Source organism: Chiloscyllium plagiosum, unplaced genomic scaffold (genome assembly GCF_037043375.1).
Source record: "Chiloscyllium plagiosum isolate Xiang-an unplaced genomic scaffold, Cpla_swu_hap1 HiC_scaffold_25, whole genome shotgun sequence".
Classification (NCBI taxonomy): domain Eukaryota; kingdom Metazoa; phylum Chordata; class Chondrichthyes; order Orectolobiformes; family Hemiscylliidae; genus Chiloscyllium; species Chiloscyllium plagiosum.
In genome coordinates, this window is record NW_028270163.1 from 61,120,463 (window position 1) to 61,137,426 (window position 16,964).

Below are 16,964 nucleotides of genomic sequence, written 5' to 3' on the forward strand. Positions count from 1 at the left end.
TGTACCAAAGGAGGGTGCAAGAGGTAGGGAGCAGAATGTGGACGGTTCCAACCCGAAAGGTTGACTCCGCTTCTCCTCCGTGCTGCTTGACTGGTTGTGCTTTTTCCAACTCCACGCTTCATCCACAGCAGATTGAAGATTGAAAGGGAGTGGGAAGAGGAGGACACTTGAGGTGAGAGGAAGAATGAGGCAGAAGTCTCAGTGGAAAGGAGGTGGCAAGTGAAGCTAGTGAGTGGCTGAAAAAGGAGCAGCTTTAAACCTGTAACCAAACTGGCTGTCAGGCAAACTTGTCATCATTCCTCAATTCTTTGTCAGTGATTGTGGATTTTCTCCCTTGAACTTGCATAAATCCAGGAGCTATTGTATAGGGAATATGTAATAGCTACCTGAACACCACCAACTGTTATATTTCAATCTAAATTTAAAATGCAATAAATTGGGTTGCAGCTGCATGTTTTGAATGATCCATCTTTGAAACCAAATGTGAATCTTCACTTTAGGACTCTATCAGTTCAGGAAGTATCACCTTTGAGAACATATGATGCATTCTGCTGTACTGAAGGTTGTAAATTGTTAACTTTAAATCTGAGTTTGAGAGCTGAGGTGCAGTAAATGGAACTTTAATATCTCATTAAGATGTTCTAGCTTCCAATGGAACCTTATTGGGCGGCACGGTGGGCGGCACGGTGGCACAGTGGTTAGCACTGCTGCCTCGCAGCGCCAGAGACCCGGGTTCAACTCCCGCCTCAGGCGACTCTCTGTGTGGAGTTTGCACGTTCTCCCCGTGTCTGCGTGGTTTTCCTCCGGGTGCTCCGGTTTCCTCCCACAATCCAAAAATGTGCAGGTCAGGTGAATTGGCCATGCTAAATTGTCCGTAGTGTTAGGTGAAGGGGTAAATGTAGGAGTATGGGTCTGGGTGGTATACGCTTCGGCGGGTCGGTGTGGACTTGTTGGGCCGAAGGGCCTGTTTCCGCACTGTAAGTAATCTAATCTAATCTAATCTTATTGGCTTTGATCTCACTGACGTGCAGACGTCGCAATTCAGATTATGGCATTTTGTGTCCAAAAGTTTGCATCTGTTATATTGAAAGAAACTCTTGGTGCTAATGTATGCCTATTGTCTTATGCAAATTAAAATACTGTGGAGTGTAAGAAGTAAATGCTTTCCTTGTTTTTGTGGCTTTAAGTTTAATGGAAGATTAATTATTATTGAGGATATTGATAAATTCCTCAGATTCTGTTATTTGTGAGTCTAAATGCCCCATATGTCAATAACAATACACAAGATAGTGTTACGATGCATCACTTAATAAATATGTTGATGAGAATGAAGAAAGAAAGCCCTAAAAACCAAGAAGTCATGTCAGGAAAGTGACCAGAAGAATGCTTGGAGGGAAAAACGAATTGGCTCTCGGTCTGTGATACTGTCAGTGACAGTGTTATTGCTGCAGGGGTCTCTGGGATGGTCTCTGACAGTGTCTGTGACAGTCTCTCTGATGGTCTTGCTGCTGCGATGGTCTCTGTTGGTCAGAGTCTGTGTGTCTCTGCCTGTGTTCCTGTGCGGTGTTTGTACCTTTTGCTGTGAGCAGCCCAAGCGATTGATGAAACATTACAACAGAGCTACTTGCGGATATGTTTCAAACATTGTTGTAAAGCTACTCCTTTTGGCTCCAGTTCTGAAAGAGCCAACTCATTCCACAGGCTGTGGTATTTAAGAGGTGATCGCAGACTGGGAGCAAGCAAAAGGCCAGGAACCTGCTGGATCACTTTAAACCTGAGTTCTCCTTCTCTCTCCCACTATCTCTCACTCCTCATCAGTATCTCTCTTGCTGTCTGACCTGCTCACCCCATCAGATTCTCCCTATATGTCTCTTGTTGCTCCTGTCTCTCTCCCCATCCTAGTTCTCCCAATCCTCTCTCTCTCAACTCACCAACTGTTCTGTCTCTTCACATTGCAACAATATCTCTCCTCACCCTATCCCTTTCATTGTCTCTCTCTCTCTCTCCTCCAGTCACTACGCCCCTTATCTATATATCTCTCTCTCCCTTTTCTTGTATTCTTTCTCTCTCTCCTTCTTCCTTACCCTTTACCTTACTCTCTATTCATTATCTTCTTTTCTCATTCAATTCCCACTTGCCTCTCCTTTGCTTTCCTTTTCTGAGGAAATTCTCTTTCTCTTTCTCTCTCTCATTCTCTCATTGTCTCGTTCTTTCCCTCTTCCTCTCTCTCTCTCTCTCTGAGGAAGCGATGGTCATTTTCGAGAAGGTTGTGACCTTTATTCAGTGGCGTTTGAGGAGACGTTCGGGCTCCTACAGGAAGGGCTCGTGGAGAAGTCAGAGTTACACAGTGACTGAGTCCAGGTACTGGGTTCAAGACTTGTATCGTTTTGTTGAGGCTGCACAATGTTAATGAGTCGGGAACCTTCGCTTTAGAAAATGATGCGTTCATTTATCCCCAATTCACAAAGGAAATCATTACAAATGTGTTTAATTTTGTTTCATGGGCGTCCGTAGCCCAGTTAAGTTGCAGACTAAATGTGTTTGATCTACATAGTCATTGTCTTTACAACTTCTGGATAAATAAAAATGCAAATGTTCAAAAATATAATAGTGTTTATGATAATTCTCATAAAATGGAAGCAATACTAAGATAGAGAGAGAGAGGAGGTGAGAACTTTAACCCAGTGAGTGACAATTCTCTAAGAGTGCATGACTTGGGATGGACAGAGATAAAGATGTTGCCAATCTGGTTGGACGGCAATCCTCAGTTGAAGGGAGGGATGGAGGTATTATGAATGTTGTTTGATTGGAGCCGATGTATCTGCTTTGGGCAAGGTTGGAGATGGCAAGTGACACAGCAGCAGTTCCTAAAGGTTGAGAGAGGGTGAGGGTCTGAGAGGAGGTTCCAGTGGAGGACAAATATTGGAGGTGGGTGAAAAGTTTCAATCATTTCCAGGAAGACTCCTGGGCAGAGGTGTAGGTGATGGTAAAGGGCCTCATGTTGAAACTCATTGAAGTGAGGCTGTAAGAGGGTAAACTGAGGCCTTTGCTAAGGACAGATCATTCAGTGGAAGTCAGAGAGAAAAGTGAGACTACAACAAAGGATGAGACTGAAAAGCAAACTAGAACGAGCGGAAAGTGAAGTGAAACAACAGTCCGGAAGGCGGTTTACTCTAGGAGTTGTTGAATCTGACAGTTCTTGAAAGGATGAATCCTCTTTTGTTAAAGAGTAAGAGACAGTGCAATCACAGAATCACCGAATTGATATGGCATGGAAGGTGGTCATTTGGCCCATTGTGCCTGCACCAAGAAACCTGGGATTCAGGACTGTGGGTGTGATAGGGAACTGGAGCTTGAGGTCAAGGAGAACTCAACCTGAACTGAAACATGGAGAAACTAGGACCTTTGTGAGAGTGCATTATAGCCTTGAGTTTCAGACAAGTGCAGTGAGCTCCCAGGTCTGTGTTCCAACTCAGACACTCCCATATTGTCACAAACTGAATGAAGATACAGTCAGCAACAACATGCTTTAAAAAGGGAGATAGATGCTGTGCACGTTGTGAGGTGAGAGTGAGGGAGGGGGGCGCTGAAGTCAGGAGATGCTCAGATGCTAACACTGTTCCATCATAATTCCTACAGAATGTTCCAGCGAAAAGAAACTTGGAGCAGGGATCTGCAGAACCCATCAATGCCCCATTCATTTCCACCGGCTCCAGGACTCCAGGCAAACACATTATCCAATGGCCAGGTGGTGAGGAAGAGGAGGCGGCTGCCTACAAACCCTGGGGGCCTCCTCTCCAAGAATGCAGGTACATGGAACTGTGTGAGAACACCCTGCTCTCAGCAAGAAACACTTCTCATTTAGATAACATCTTTCACATAACAATATGTTCCAAGTGTCTAGCAGCAGTGATATCAACAAAAACATTTTTGACACTGAAGCACGAGAGAGATTAGGACAGCTCTCCAGAAACAGGGTCACAATTGGGAAGGGCCTCATGTTGAAACTCATTGAAGTGAGGCTATAAGAGGGTAAACTGAGGCCTTTGCTAAGGACAGATCATTCAGTGGAAGTCAGAGAGAAAAGTGAGACTACAACAAAGGATGAGACTGAAAAGCAAACTAGAACGAGAGGAAAGTGAAGTGAAACAACAGTCCGGAAGGCGGTTTACTCTCGGAGTTGTTGAATCTGACAGTTCTTGAAAGGGTGAATCCTCTTTTGTTAAAGAGTAAGAGACAGTGCAATCACAGAATCACCGAATTGTCTAGAGGTGGATAATGTTTGGGAATGTATTGCAGGAGTTGTACACTGAACTGCATGGTTCATCTTTAGTTGCAAACACTCCCAGGACAGGGACAGGGGTTAGATACAGAGTAAAGCTCTCTCTACGTTGTCCCATCAAACACTCCCAGGACAGGGACAGGGGTTAGATACAGAGTAAAGCTCTCTCTACGTTGTCCCATCAAACACTCCCAGGACAGGGACAGGGGTTAGATACAGAGTAAAGCTCTCTCTACGTTGTCCCATCAAACACTCCCAGGACAGGGACAGCACGGGGTTAGATACAGAGTAAAGCTCTCTCTACGTTGTCCCATCAAACACTCCCAGGACAGGGACAGCACAGGGTTAGATACAGAGTAAAGCTCTCTCTACGTTGTCCCATCAAAAACTCCCAGGACAGGGACAAGGGTTAGATACAGAGTAAAGCTCCTTCTACATTGTCCCCAACAAACACTCCCAGGACAGGGACAGGGGTTAGATACAGAGTAAAGTTCCTTCTACATTGTACCCAACAAACAGTCCCAGGAGAGGGACAGCACAGAGTTAGATACAGAGTAAAGCTCTCTCTACGTTATCCCATCAAACACTCCCAGGAGAGGGACAGCACGGGGTTAGATACACAGTAAAGCTCCCTCTACACTGTCCCCATCAAACTCTCCAGGGGAGACACAAGGAGGTTTGTTTTAAATCGGTGTGAGCTTTGATTATCGATGTCAGGAGGAGACGGTAATGTTGAGCTCAGAAGGTTTGTGAGTTCAGATTGTGACTCTATGGAGAAACATCTGACGCTCTGTTGCTCTGCACAATCCTGTTTTCTGGAGAATGCATTATTGTTTCTGAGAAGCAGCAAATAGAATTGACACTGGAATCTCAGCTTTTGTGCATAAAACCTGTGCGATGTCCTTGACAAATGTAATTTCAAAATTCCTGCCATTTACATTATTTACATTTTTATTCAAAGACAAAACCTATTGAGAGACTTTGTTGTTTGTGATGGATTGTTATGTGGTATTTTGTAAAATTTAACTGGTCTCGATTTCCATTATAGCCTTGAGTTTCAGACAAGTGCAGTGAGCTGCCAGGTCTGTATTCCAACTCAGACACTCTCAAACTGAATGAAGATACAGTCAGGAACAAAATGCTTTAGAAAAGAGAGATAGATGCTGTGCACATTGTGAGGTGAGGGTGAGCCCCAGAGCCAGCTGCATTATGGTGGTGCTGAGTTTAATATGTGAGCAGGCTGAGGGAGTTGGGATGGTTAAGTATGGTTTCATGACGACGAGGAGAAAAGTCACTGTGGTGCTTGGCAATACCGAGATACAGTACCATACCCACATACACTGACTCTCACTAGGGTACAGTCCCATACACATTGACTCTCACTGGGGTACAGTCCCATACACACTGACTCTCACTGGGTACAGTCCCACACACACTGACTCTCACTAGGGTACAGTCCCACACACACTGACTCTCACTGGGTACAGTCCCACACACACTGACTCTCACTAGGTACAGTCCCATACACACTGACTCTGACTGGGGTACAGTCCCACACACACTGACTCTCACTGGATTACAATCCCACACACACTGACTCTCACTGGGGTACAGTCCCATACACAATGACTCTCACTGGGGTACAGTCCCACACACACATTGACTCTCACTGGGGTACAGTCCCACACACACTGACTCTCACTGGGGTACAGTCCCACACACAATGACTCTCACTGGGGTACAGTCCCATACACACTGACTCTCACTGGGGTACAGTCCCACACATACTGACTCTCATTTGGGTACAGTCCCACACACACTGACTCTCACTGGATTACAATCCCACACACACTGACTCTCACTGGCGTACAGTCCCATACACACTGACTCTCACTGGATTACAATCCCACACACACTGACTCTCACTGGGGTACAGTAGTACACACACACACTGACTCTCACTGGGGTACAGTCCCATACACAATGACTCTCACTGGGGTACAGTCCCACACACACACTGACACTCACTGTCATACAATCCCACACACACTAACTCTCACTAAGGAACAGTCCCACACACACACTGACACTCACTGAGGTACAATCACACACACACTGACTCTCACTGCGGTACAGTCCCACACACACACTGACTCTCACTGGGGCACACTCCCACACATGCTGACTTTCTCTGGAGTACAATCCCACACACACTGACTCTCACTGGGGTACAGTCCCACACACACTGACTCTCACTGGATTACAATCCCACACACACTGACTCTCACTGGGGTACAGTCCCATACACACTGACTCTCACTGGATTACAATCCCACACACACACTGACTCTCACTGGGGTACAGTAGCACCCACACACACTGACTCTCACTGGGGTACAGTCCCACACACACTGACTCTCACTGCAGTACAGTCCCACACACACCGAATTTCACTGCGGTACAGTCCCACACACACACACACTGACTCGCACTGGGATACAGTCCTACACACACTGACTCTCACTGGGGTACAGTCCGACACACACACTGACACTCACTGTCATCCAATCCCACACACACTGACTCTCACTAAGGAACAGTCCCACACACACACTGACACTCACTGAGGTACAATCACACACACACTGACTCTCACTGCGGTACTGTCCCACACACACACTGACTCTCACTGGGGTGCAGTCCCACACACACTGACTCTCACTGGGGCACACTCCCACACACGCTGACTCTCTCTGGAGTACAATCCCACACACATTGACTCTCACTGGGATACAATTCCACACACACACTGTTTCTCACTGGGGTACAGTCCCACTCACACACTGTTTCTCACTGGGGTACAGTCCCACACACACTGACTCTCACTGGGGTACATTCTCACACACACCGAATCTCACCGGGGTACTGTCCCACACACACTGAGTCTCACTGGGATACAGTGCCACACACACTGACTCTCGCTGGGGTACAGCTCCCACACTCACGGACTCTCATTGCGGTACAGTCCCACACAAACACTGACTCCCACTGGGGTACAGTCCTACACACATTTACTCTCATTGGGATACAATCCCATACTCATTGACTGTCACTGGGGTACAGTCCTACACACACTGACGCTCACTGTGATGCAGTCCCACGCACACTGACTCTCACTGGGGTACAGTCCCAAACACACACACTGACTCCCACTGGGGTACAGTCCTAAACACACTGACACTCGGGATACAATCCCATACACACTGACCCTCACTGGAGTACAGTCCTACACACACTGACTCTCACTGTGACACAGTCCCACACACACTGACTCCTACTGGGGTACACTCCCACACACACTGACTCTCACTGGGGTACAGTCCCACACACACTGATCTCACTGGGGTACAGTCCCACACACACGGACTCACATTGGGTTACAGTCCCACACACTCACAGACTTTCACTGGGGTATAGTCCCACATACACTGACTCTCACTGGGGTACAGTCCCACATACACTGACTCTCACTGGGGTATAGTCCCACACACACTGACTCTCACTGGGGTACAGTAGCACACACACCGACTCTCACTGGGGTACAGTCACACACACACTGACACACACTGGGGTACAGTCCCACAAACACTGATCTCACTGTGGTACAGTCCCACACTCACTGACTCTCACTGGAGTACAGTCCCACATACACTGACTCTCACTGGGGTACGGTCCCCCACACACTGACTCTCACTGGGGTACTGTCCCACACACAAATAGACTCTCACTGGGGTACAGTCCCACACACACTGACTCACTGGGGTACAGTCCAACATACACTGACTCTCATTGGGGTACAGTCCCACACACTCACGGACCCTCATTAGGGTACAGTCCCACATACACTGACTCTCACTGGGGTACAGTCCCACACACACTGACTCTCACTGGGGTACAGTCCCACACACTCACGGACTCTCATTAGGGTACAGTCCAACATACACTGACTCTCATTGGGGTACGGTCTCACAAACACTGACTCACTGGGGTACAGTCCCACACACTCACGGACTCTCATTAGGGTACAGTCCAACATACACTGACTCTCATTGGGGTACGGTCTCACACACTCACGGACTCTCATTAGGGTACAGTCCAACATACACTGACTCTCATTGGGGTACGGTCTCACAAACCGGACTCACTGGGGTACAGTCCCACACACACTGACTCTCACTGGGGTACAGTCCCACACACTCACGGACTCTCATTAGGGTACAGTCCCACACACACTGACTCTCACTGGGGTACAGTCCCACACACTGACTCTCACTGGGGTACAGTCCCAAACACACTGACTCTCACTGGTGTACAGTGCCACACATTGACTCTCACTAGGGTACAGTCCCACACACACTGAATTTCACTTGGGTACAGTCCACACACACTGACTCTCACTGGGTTACAGTAGTACACACACTGCATCTCAATGGGCCACAGTCCCACACACACAGACTCTCACTGGGTTACAGTCCCACACACACTAAATTTCACTTGGGTACAGTCCTGCACACTCTGACTCTTGTTGGGATACAATCCCACACACACTAACTCTCACTAGGGTACAGTCCTACACACACTGACTCTCGCTGGGGTACAGTCCCAAACACACTGTCTCTCACTGAGGTACAGTCCCACACACACAGACTCTCACTGGGGTACAGTCACACACAGACTGAATCTCACTGGGGTACAGTCGCACACACACTGACTCTCACTGGGGTCCACTCCCACACACACTGACTCTCACTGGGGTAGAGCTCCCACACACACTGACTCTCACTGGGGTACAGTCCCACACACACTGACTCCTACTGGGGTACACTCCCACACACACTGACTCTCACTGGGGTACAGTCCCACACACTCACAGACTTTCACTGGGGTACAGTCCCACATACACTGACTCTCACTGGGGTACACTCCCACATACACTGACTCTCACTGGGGTACAGTCCCACATACACTGACTCTCACTGGGGTACAGTCCCACACACACTGACTCCTACTGGGGTACACTCCCACACACACTGACTCTCACTGGGGTACAGTCCCACACACTCACAGACTTTCACTGGGGTACAGTCCCACATACACTGACTCTCACTGGGGTATAGTCCCACACACACTGACTCTCACTGGGTTACAGTAGCACACACACCGATTCTCACTGGGGTACAGTCACACACACACTGACACACACTGGGGTACAGTCCCCCACACACTGACTCTCACTGGGGTACTGTCCCACACACACATAGACTCTCACTGGGGTACAGTCCCATACACACACTGACTCTCACTGGGTTACAGTCCCACACACACACTGACTCTCATTGGGGTACGGTCTCACAAACACTGACTCTCACTGGGTTACAGTAGCACACACACACTGACTCTCATTGGGATACACTCCCACACACACTGACTCTCACTGGTGTACAGTGCCACACATTGACTCTCACTAGGGTACAGTCCCACACACACTGAATTTCATTTGGGTACAGTCCACACACACTGACTCTCACTGGGTTACAGTCCCACACACACTAAATTTCACTTGGGTACAGTCCTGCACACTCTGACTCTTGTTGGGATACAATCCCACACACACTAACTCTCACTAGGGTACAGTCCTACACACACTGACTCTCGCTGGGGTACAGTCCCAAACACACTGTCTCTCACTGAGGTACAGTCCCACACACACTGACTCTCACTGGGGTACAGTCCCACACACACTGACTCTCACTGGGGTACAGTCCCACACAGACTGAATCTCACTGGGGTACAGTCGCACACACACTGACTCTCACTGGGGTACACTCCCACACACACTGACTCTCACTGGGGTAGAGCTCCCACACACACTGACTCTCACTGGGGTACAGTCCCACACACACTGACTCTCACTTGGGTACAGTCCACACACACTGACGCTTACTGAGGTACAGTCCCACACACACACTGACTCTCACTGGGGTATAGTCCCACACACACATTGACTCTCACTGGGGTACAGTCCCACACGCTCTGACTCTCACTGGGGTACAGTCCCACACACACTGACTCTCACTGGGGTATAGTCCCACACACACTGACTCTCACTGGGGTACAGTCCCACACACACTGACTCTCACTGGGGTATAGTCCCACACACATGGACTCTCGCTGAGTTACATTAGCACACACACCGACTCTCACTGGGGTACAGTCACACACACACTGACTCTCACTGGGGTACAGTCACACACACACTGACACACACTGGGGTACAGTCCCACACACACTCTCACTGGGGTACAGTACCACACACACGGCCTCTCACTGATGTACTGTCCCACACACCCTGTCTCATGCTAAGTCACTGACAGGGCAGCCTTGGGTCTGGGTATGATCAGTGTGATTAGCAGATAAAGTTATCTTCGCTTTTGTGTTTGGGATTTTGAATGTACTCGAGGGCAGTGTGGCAGTGCCTTTCCCCGGAGCTTATTGAGCTGTGTTATATAGTCAATGTTCTGTTGCCATAGAAATGGAATAAATGTTTGATGTGGTGAATCTCAGGTTCCAACCGGAGGCATGTTGCCTTCGTGCACCCTCAGCCTCTCTGTCCACAATTAGCTGATTGATTCCAGGCTCACCGACAGGAAGAGTAAAAGTATCCTGGTGCTTGAATTGTAGAGTAACATTAGACTGTAGATAGAGACTGTCAGGAGAGACGTTGGGTCAGCCAGCAATTATTCTGCAAATGATACTAATCTCTCAAACAATGGTACATTTCCCTGTTAATTATATCATGGAATCATAAAATCCCTAAATGATTTGGCCCATCGGGTCAGTACACACCCTCTGAAGACCATTCCACCCGGACACACACTCTCCCTATCCCTGCACCGTCACATTTACCATGGCTTAGCCAACAAGCCTGAATATCTTCAGAGGGTCAGTGCTGGGGGAGGGCCACACTGTCGGAGGGTCAGTACTGAGGGAGTGCCGCATTGTCAGAGGGTCAGTGCTGAGGGAGTGCCGCACTGTCGGAGGGTCAGTGCTGAGGGAGTGGGCACTGTCGTAGGGTCAGTGCTGAGGGAGTGCCACACTGTCGGAGGGTAAGTGCTGAGGGAGTGCCGCATTTTCAGAGGGGCAGTGCTGAGGGAGGGCCGCACTGTCAGAGGATCAGTACTGAGGGAGTGGGCACTGTCGGAGGGTCAGTGCTGAGGGAGTGCCGCACTGTCGGAGGGTCAGTGCTGAGATGGTGCCGCACTGTTGGAGGGTCAGTGCTGAGGGAGTGCTGCACTGTTGGAGGGTTGGTACTGAGGGAGTGCCGCACTGTCAGAGGGTCAGTGCTGATGGAGTGCCGCACTGTCGGAGGGTAAGTACTGAGGGAGTGCCACACTGTCAGAGGGTCAGTGCTGAGGGAGTGCCGCATTGTCAGAGGGTCAGTGCTGAGGGAGTGCTGTACTGTGGGAGAGTCAGTGCTGAGGGAGTGCTGCACTGTTGGAGGGTCAGTACTGAGGGAGTGCTGTAAAAACAATGACTGCAGATGCTGGAAACCAGATTCTGGATTAGTGGTGCTGGAAGAGCACAGCAGTTCAGGCAGCATCCGAGGAGCAGTAATATCGACGTTTCAGGTAAAAGCCCTTCATCAGGAATAAAGGCAGAGAGCCTGAAGCGTGGAAAGATAAGCTAGAGGAGGGTGGGGGTGGGGAGAAAGTAGCATAGAGTACAATAGGTCAGTGGGGAAGGAGATGAAGGTGATAGGTCAGGGAGGAGAGGGTGGAGTGGATAGGTGGAAAAGGAGCTGCACTGTCGGAGGGTCAGTGCTGAGGGAGTGCCGCACTGTCGGAGAGTCAGTGCTGAGGGAGTGACGCACTGTCGGAGGGTCAGTGCTGAGGGAGTGCTGCACTGTCGGAATGTCAGTACTGAGGGAGTGCTGCACTGTTGGAGGGTCAGTGCTGAGGGAATGTCACACTGTCGGAGGGTCAGTGCTGAGGGAGTGCCGCACTGTCGGAGGGTCAGTGCTGAGGGAGTGCTGCACTGTCGGAGGGTAAGTGCTGAGGGAGTGCTGCGCTGTTGGAGGGTCAGTGCTAAGGGAGTGCGGCACTGTCGGAGGGTCAATGCTGAGGGAGGGCCGCACTGTCGGAGGGTCAATGCTGAGATGGTGCTGCACTGTTGGAGGGTCAGTGCTGAGGGAGTGTTGCACTGTTGGAGGGTCAGTACTCAGGGAGTGCCGCATTGTCAGAGGGTCAGTGCTGAGGGAGTGCTGCACAGTGGGAGGGTCAGTGCTGAGGGAGTGCTGCACTGTCAGAGGGTCAGTGCTGAAGGAGTGCTGCACTGTCGGAGGGTCAGTACTGAGGGAGTGCTGCACTGTCAGAGGGTCAGTGCTGAGGGAGTGCTGCACTGTGGGAGGGTCAGTACTGAGGGAGTGGGCATTGTCGGAGTGTCAGTGCTGAGGGAGCGCTGCACTGTCGGTGGGTCAGTACTGAGGGAGTGCCGCATTGTCAGAGGGCCAGTGCTGAGGGAACGTCACACTGTCGGAGGGTCAGTGCCGAGGGAGTGTGCATTGTCGGAGTTTCAGTACTGAGGGAGTGCTGCACTTTTGGAGGGTCAGTGCTGAGGGAACGTCGCACTGTCGGAGGGTCAGTGCTGAGGGGGTGCGGCACTGTCGGAGGGTCAGTGCTGAGGGAGTGCGGCACTGTCGGAGGGTCAGTGCTGAGGGAGTGCCGCACTGTCGGAGGGTCAGTGCTGAGGGAGTGCCGCACTGTTGGAGGGTCAGTGCTGAGGGAGTGCCGCACTGTCGGAGGGTCAGTGCTGAGGGAGAGCTGCACTGTCGGAGGGTCGGTGCTGAGGGAGTGCCGCACTGTCGGTGGGTCAGTGCTGAGGGGGTGCCGCATTGTCAGAGGGTCAGTGCTGAGGGATTGCTGCACTGTGGGAGGGTCAGTACTGAGGGAGTGCCGCACTGTTGGAGGGTCAGTGCTGAGGGAGTGCAGAATTGTCAGAGGGTTAGTGCTGAGGGAGTGGGCACTGTCGGAGTGTCAGTGCTGAGGGAGCGCCGCACTGTCGGTGGGTCAGTACTGAGGGAGTGCTGCACTGTCAGAGGGTCAGTGCTGAGGGAACGTCACACTGTCGGAGGGTCAGTGCCGAGGGAGTGTGCATTGTCGGAGTTTCAGTACTGAGGGAGTGCTGCACTGTTGGAGGGTCAGTGCTGAGGGAACGTCACACTGTCGGAGGGTCAGTGCTGAGGGAGTGCTGCACTGTCGGAGGGTAAGTGCTGAGGGAGTGCTGCGCTGTTGGAGGGTCAGTGCTGAGGGAGTGCGGCACTGTCGGAGGGTCAGTGCTGAGGGAGTGCCGCACTGTCGGAGGGTCAGTGCTGAGGGAGTGCCGCATTGTCAGAGGGTCAGTACTGAGGGAGTGCTGCACTGTCGGTGGGTAAGTGCTGAGGGGTTGCCGCATTGTCAGAGAGTCAGTACTGAGGGAGTGCTGCACTGTCGGAGGGTCAGTGCTGAGGGAGTGCTGCACTGTGGGAGGGTCAGTACTGAGGGAGTGCTGCACTGTCGGAGGGTCAGTGCTGAGGGAGTGCCGCACTGTCGGAGGGTCAGTGCTGAGGGAGTGCCGCACTGTCAGAGGGTCAGTACTGAGGGAGTGCTGCACTGTCAGAGGGTCAGTGCTGAGGGAGTGCTACACTGTCGGAGGGTCAGTGCTGAGGGATTGCTGCACTGTTGGAGGGTCAGTGCTGAGGGAACGTCACACTGTCGAAGGGTCAGTGCTGAGGGAGTGTGCATTGTCGGAGTTTCAGTGCTGAGGGAGTGCCACATTGTCGGAGGGTCAGTGCTGAGGGAGTGCCGCACTGTCGGAGGGTAAGTGCTGTGGGAGTGCTGCGCTGTTGGAGGGTCAGTGCTGAGGGAGTGCGGCACTGTCGGAGGGTCAGTGCTGAGGGAGTGCGGCACTGTCGGAGGGTCAGTGCTGAGGGAGTGCGGCACTGTCGGAGGGTCTGTGCTGTGGGAGTGGGCACTGTCGGAGGGTCAGTGCTGAGGGAGTGCTGTAATGTCTGGTATACTGCGGTTTGTAATAAAAGGACTGAAGTGCCCTCTCGGGTAAATGGAAATGATCCCACAGCAAGTCCATTTCTCAGCATCCAACCAGTCTCTGTTGAATGTGATATTTTCGGTTTCGTCATGAAACCTCTTGTTACTCTTACAGATTTATGTTTGTAATGAGTAGAAACTCGGATCATTGCCTTGTTTTCTGTCCTGCTGAAGCTAAGTGCCCAGCTCTGTCACTGTCAGTGCTATGGTCTGTGGTGCTGTAAGAATCCTCGACAGAGTAGGCTGTGAACAGTTGATGCTCAGTGAGTGAGAGGAATTTCGTTTCTCTGTGTCGGAGCTCAAGTGGTGGCTCTAGCGGATGCGGCTGCTGATTGTTGATGTGTTATTAATCCCACAGGAGCCCAGTTGAGGGTAAATGACAAGAGACGGAGCTGCCATGTGTCAGTGCAGCAGGGTTCCTGCATCAGTGAGTCTGATCCCTGGGGAATGTCACTCAAACCCACCCTGAGGAAAAGCATCTCTACAGACAGCAGCTTCTTCCAGTTGGTGCGGCAGGAGCATCGGGTATTGATGAGCAGGATCCGAGAAGCCAGGAGCAGGATAAGGTGCAAACATGTAAGTCATACACGTGTGTGCTTTCTGTACAGAGTCACAAAAACAAATCAGAAATCCTAATTTTCTTCATTTGAAAAGTTCTGTATGTTTCATTGTAATTCTCCCCTCCCCTCACTCTCCCCTCCCTCTGCTCTCCTCTCCCCTCCCCACCCCACTCCTCACTCTCCCCTTAATTTCCCCTTCTCTCCTCTTTCCCTTCCTCTCTCCCCTCCATTCTCCCCTACACCCTCCTCTCCCCTCCTATCCTCTCACCTCCCCTCCTCTCCCCACCTCCTCTCCCTTCTCTGTCCTCCCATTCACCCCCACCCTCCCCTCATTCAGACTTTCCCCCTGTGGCCTCTCTCTCTCTCTCTGCCTCACCTGCTCCTTTCCCCCACTCCCTTATGCTCTGTCTCTTTTTCCACCCTTTTCCTTTTGATTCCTTGTCTGTCTCCTGGATTCTTTCTCTTCTCTCCCAGTCTCAGTCTCTCTCTCTCCCCCCGCATCCCGCCCCCCCCCCCCCCCGACTCTCCCTCTCACTCTCCAAACCCCCAGCACTCCAGACTGTCTGTCTCTTCCTCAGTCTTGTCCTCTGTCCCCACATTCCATCTCTCCTTCTCTCTCTCTAACTCTCACCCTTTCTCTCTCCCAGTTTATTCTGCTCTCTTTCTCCCAATCTCTCTCTACCCTGTTTTTCCCTCTCTGACTCTCTCTGCTGCCCCCTCTCTCAGTTTATTCTGTGATATTCGATACAAACTGTTGTTGGTGGATTGTATTAAATTGAATGGTAAATGATTAGCTCAGAGTGAATGGTAGTCCCGTTGGGATGGGGACTTGGTTTCTTGCTGTTTTCTTTGGAATGGGAATGGTTTAGTGCCTGTGTGCTGTGAGTGCTTCACAATGACACTGTTGGACTTCCTCATTACACCCTACTCTCTCTCTCTCTCTGCTTCTTCTGATGACTGTCCAGAACAATCCACACGCCTGCACCTTTGCTAATCTCTCCCATCCTCATTGTGATCCTCCTCACAGATGCCACCCAGCCGTTCAGTCTATTCTAGCATTTGGTTACATCGTAATTCTCTGTACCTCAACTCCATCAATCACCCTTTCGTTACATTTCCTTCAACTCCTTTGAACACGAACCAGGTTTGACATTCTCAATCATGTTCCAGCCTCCTCGATGTTTAGAGGGGGTTAGGTTCCAGGTGCCCCCCCCTCGCCTCCCTGTGCCCAGAACAGTCCAGCCTCAATTGAAAGTTTCTGGCTCACCCCGCAACAACTGCCATCAAGAAAATACGGGAATGGAGGGTAACAGTGTAACCTAAACACCTCAATGAGATCTGGTTGTAAGCTGCCAATAGGTGAGGGGCTACAACCCCAGTCTGTCTCACCTTCGTCACTTCTTGGGTGTATCTGAGCTACTCCATCTCTGAGGCCAGTCTCTCCTTCCTGAGGAACTGAACCCACCAACTTCTGATTGGCTGTGAGCTGGACTTTATCACTTCCACCCCTCCCACCCTATGTATACCACAGCTACCCCCACCCCCCCCCCCCCCTTCTCTTTCCCATGTCCAGGTAAATGTGAAATTCCCACCTGGGATACCCGCTGGATTCAGGGAGCTGGGAATGAGGGGGATTCCTACACACCATCACATCCAGCCCTTGATCTCTGTTCGGAATCAGTCAGAGGTGCCCCAGGGTAAGCCTATGCGTCAACGCCCCAAGCAACTGCCCTGGGGAGTGGGAACCTGGAGCTGGGGGGCATTACACTGTCCGGTGGGGGAGGGGGGCACACTGTTACCATTAATTCTCCTGACAGCTGGTGGGCCTGCAGTTTTTTTGGGTACTAGGAGCCTAACTTTCCCTGAGGCAGCAGATAGTAAAACCTTTCAAGAGCTGACGGATGAAGTGAACCAATTCTGAGATTCTGTAAGGCCTGTCCTGTGCCACTCACCTTTCCGGCAAAAGTAGGGACAGAAACC

The 16,964-nt window shown here is 50.8% G+C and overlaps 1 protein-coding gene across 1 annotated transcript in view; it reads left to right on the plus strand.

The window, feature by feature from the left end:
- Nucleotides 1-16,964, plus strand: part of LOC122546823 (ankyrin repeat and fibronectin type-III domain-containing protein 1-like) — a 513,035-nt gene that overhangs the window by 97,657 nt on the left and 398,414 nt on the right. Inside the window, exons 4-5 of the mRNA XM_088000787.1 lie at nt 3,640-3,809; nt 14,783-15,000. Of these exons, the coding sequence (XP_087856913.1) occupies nt 3,640-3,809; nt 14,783-15,000 (388 nt within the window). The remainder of the gene's footprint in view (nt 1-3,639; nt 3,810-14,782; nt 15,001-16,964) is intronic.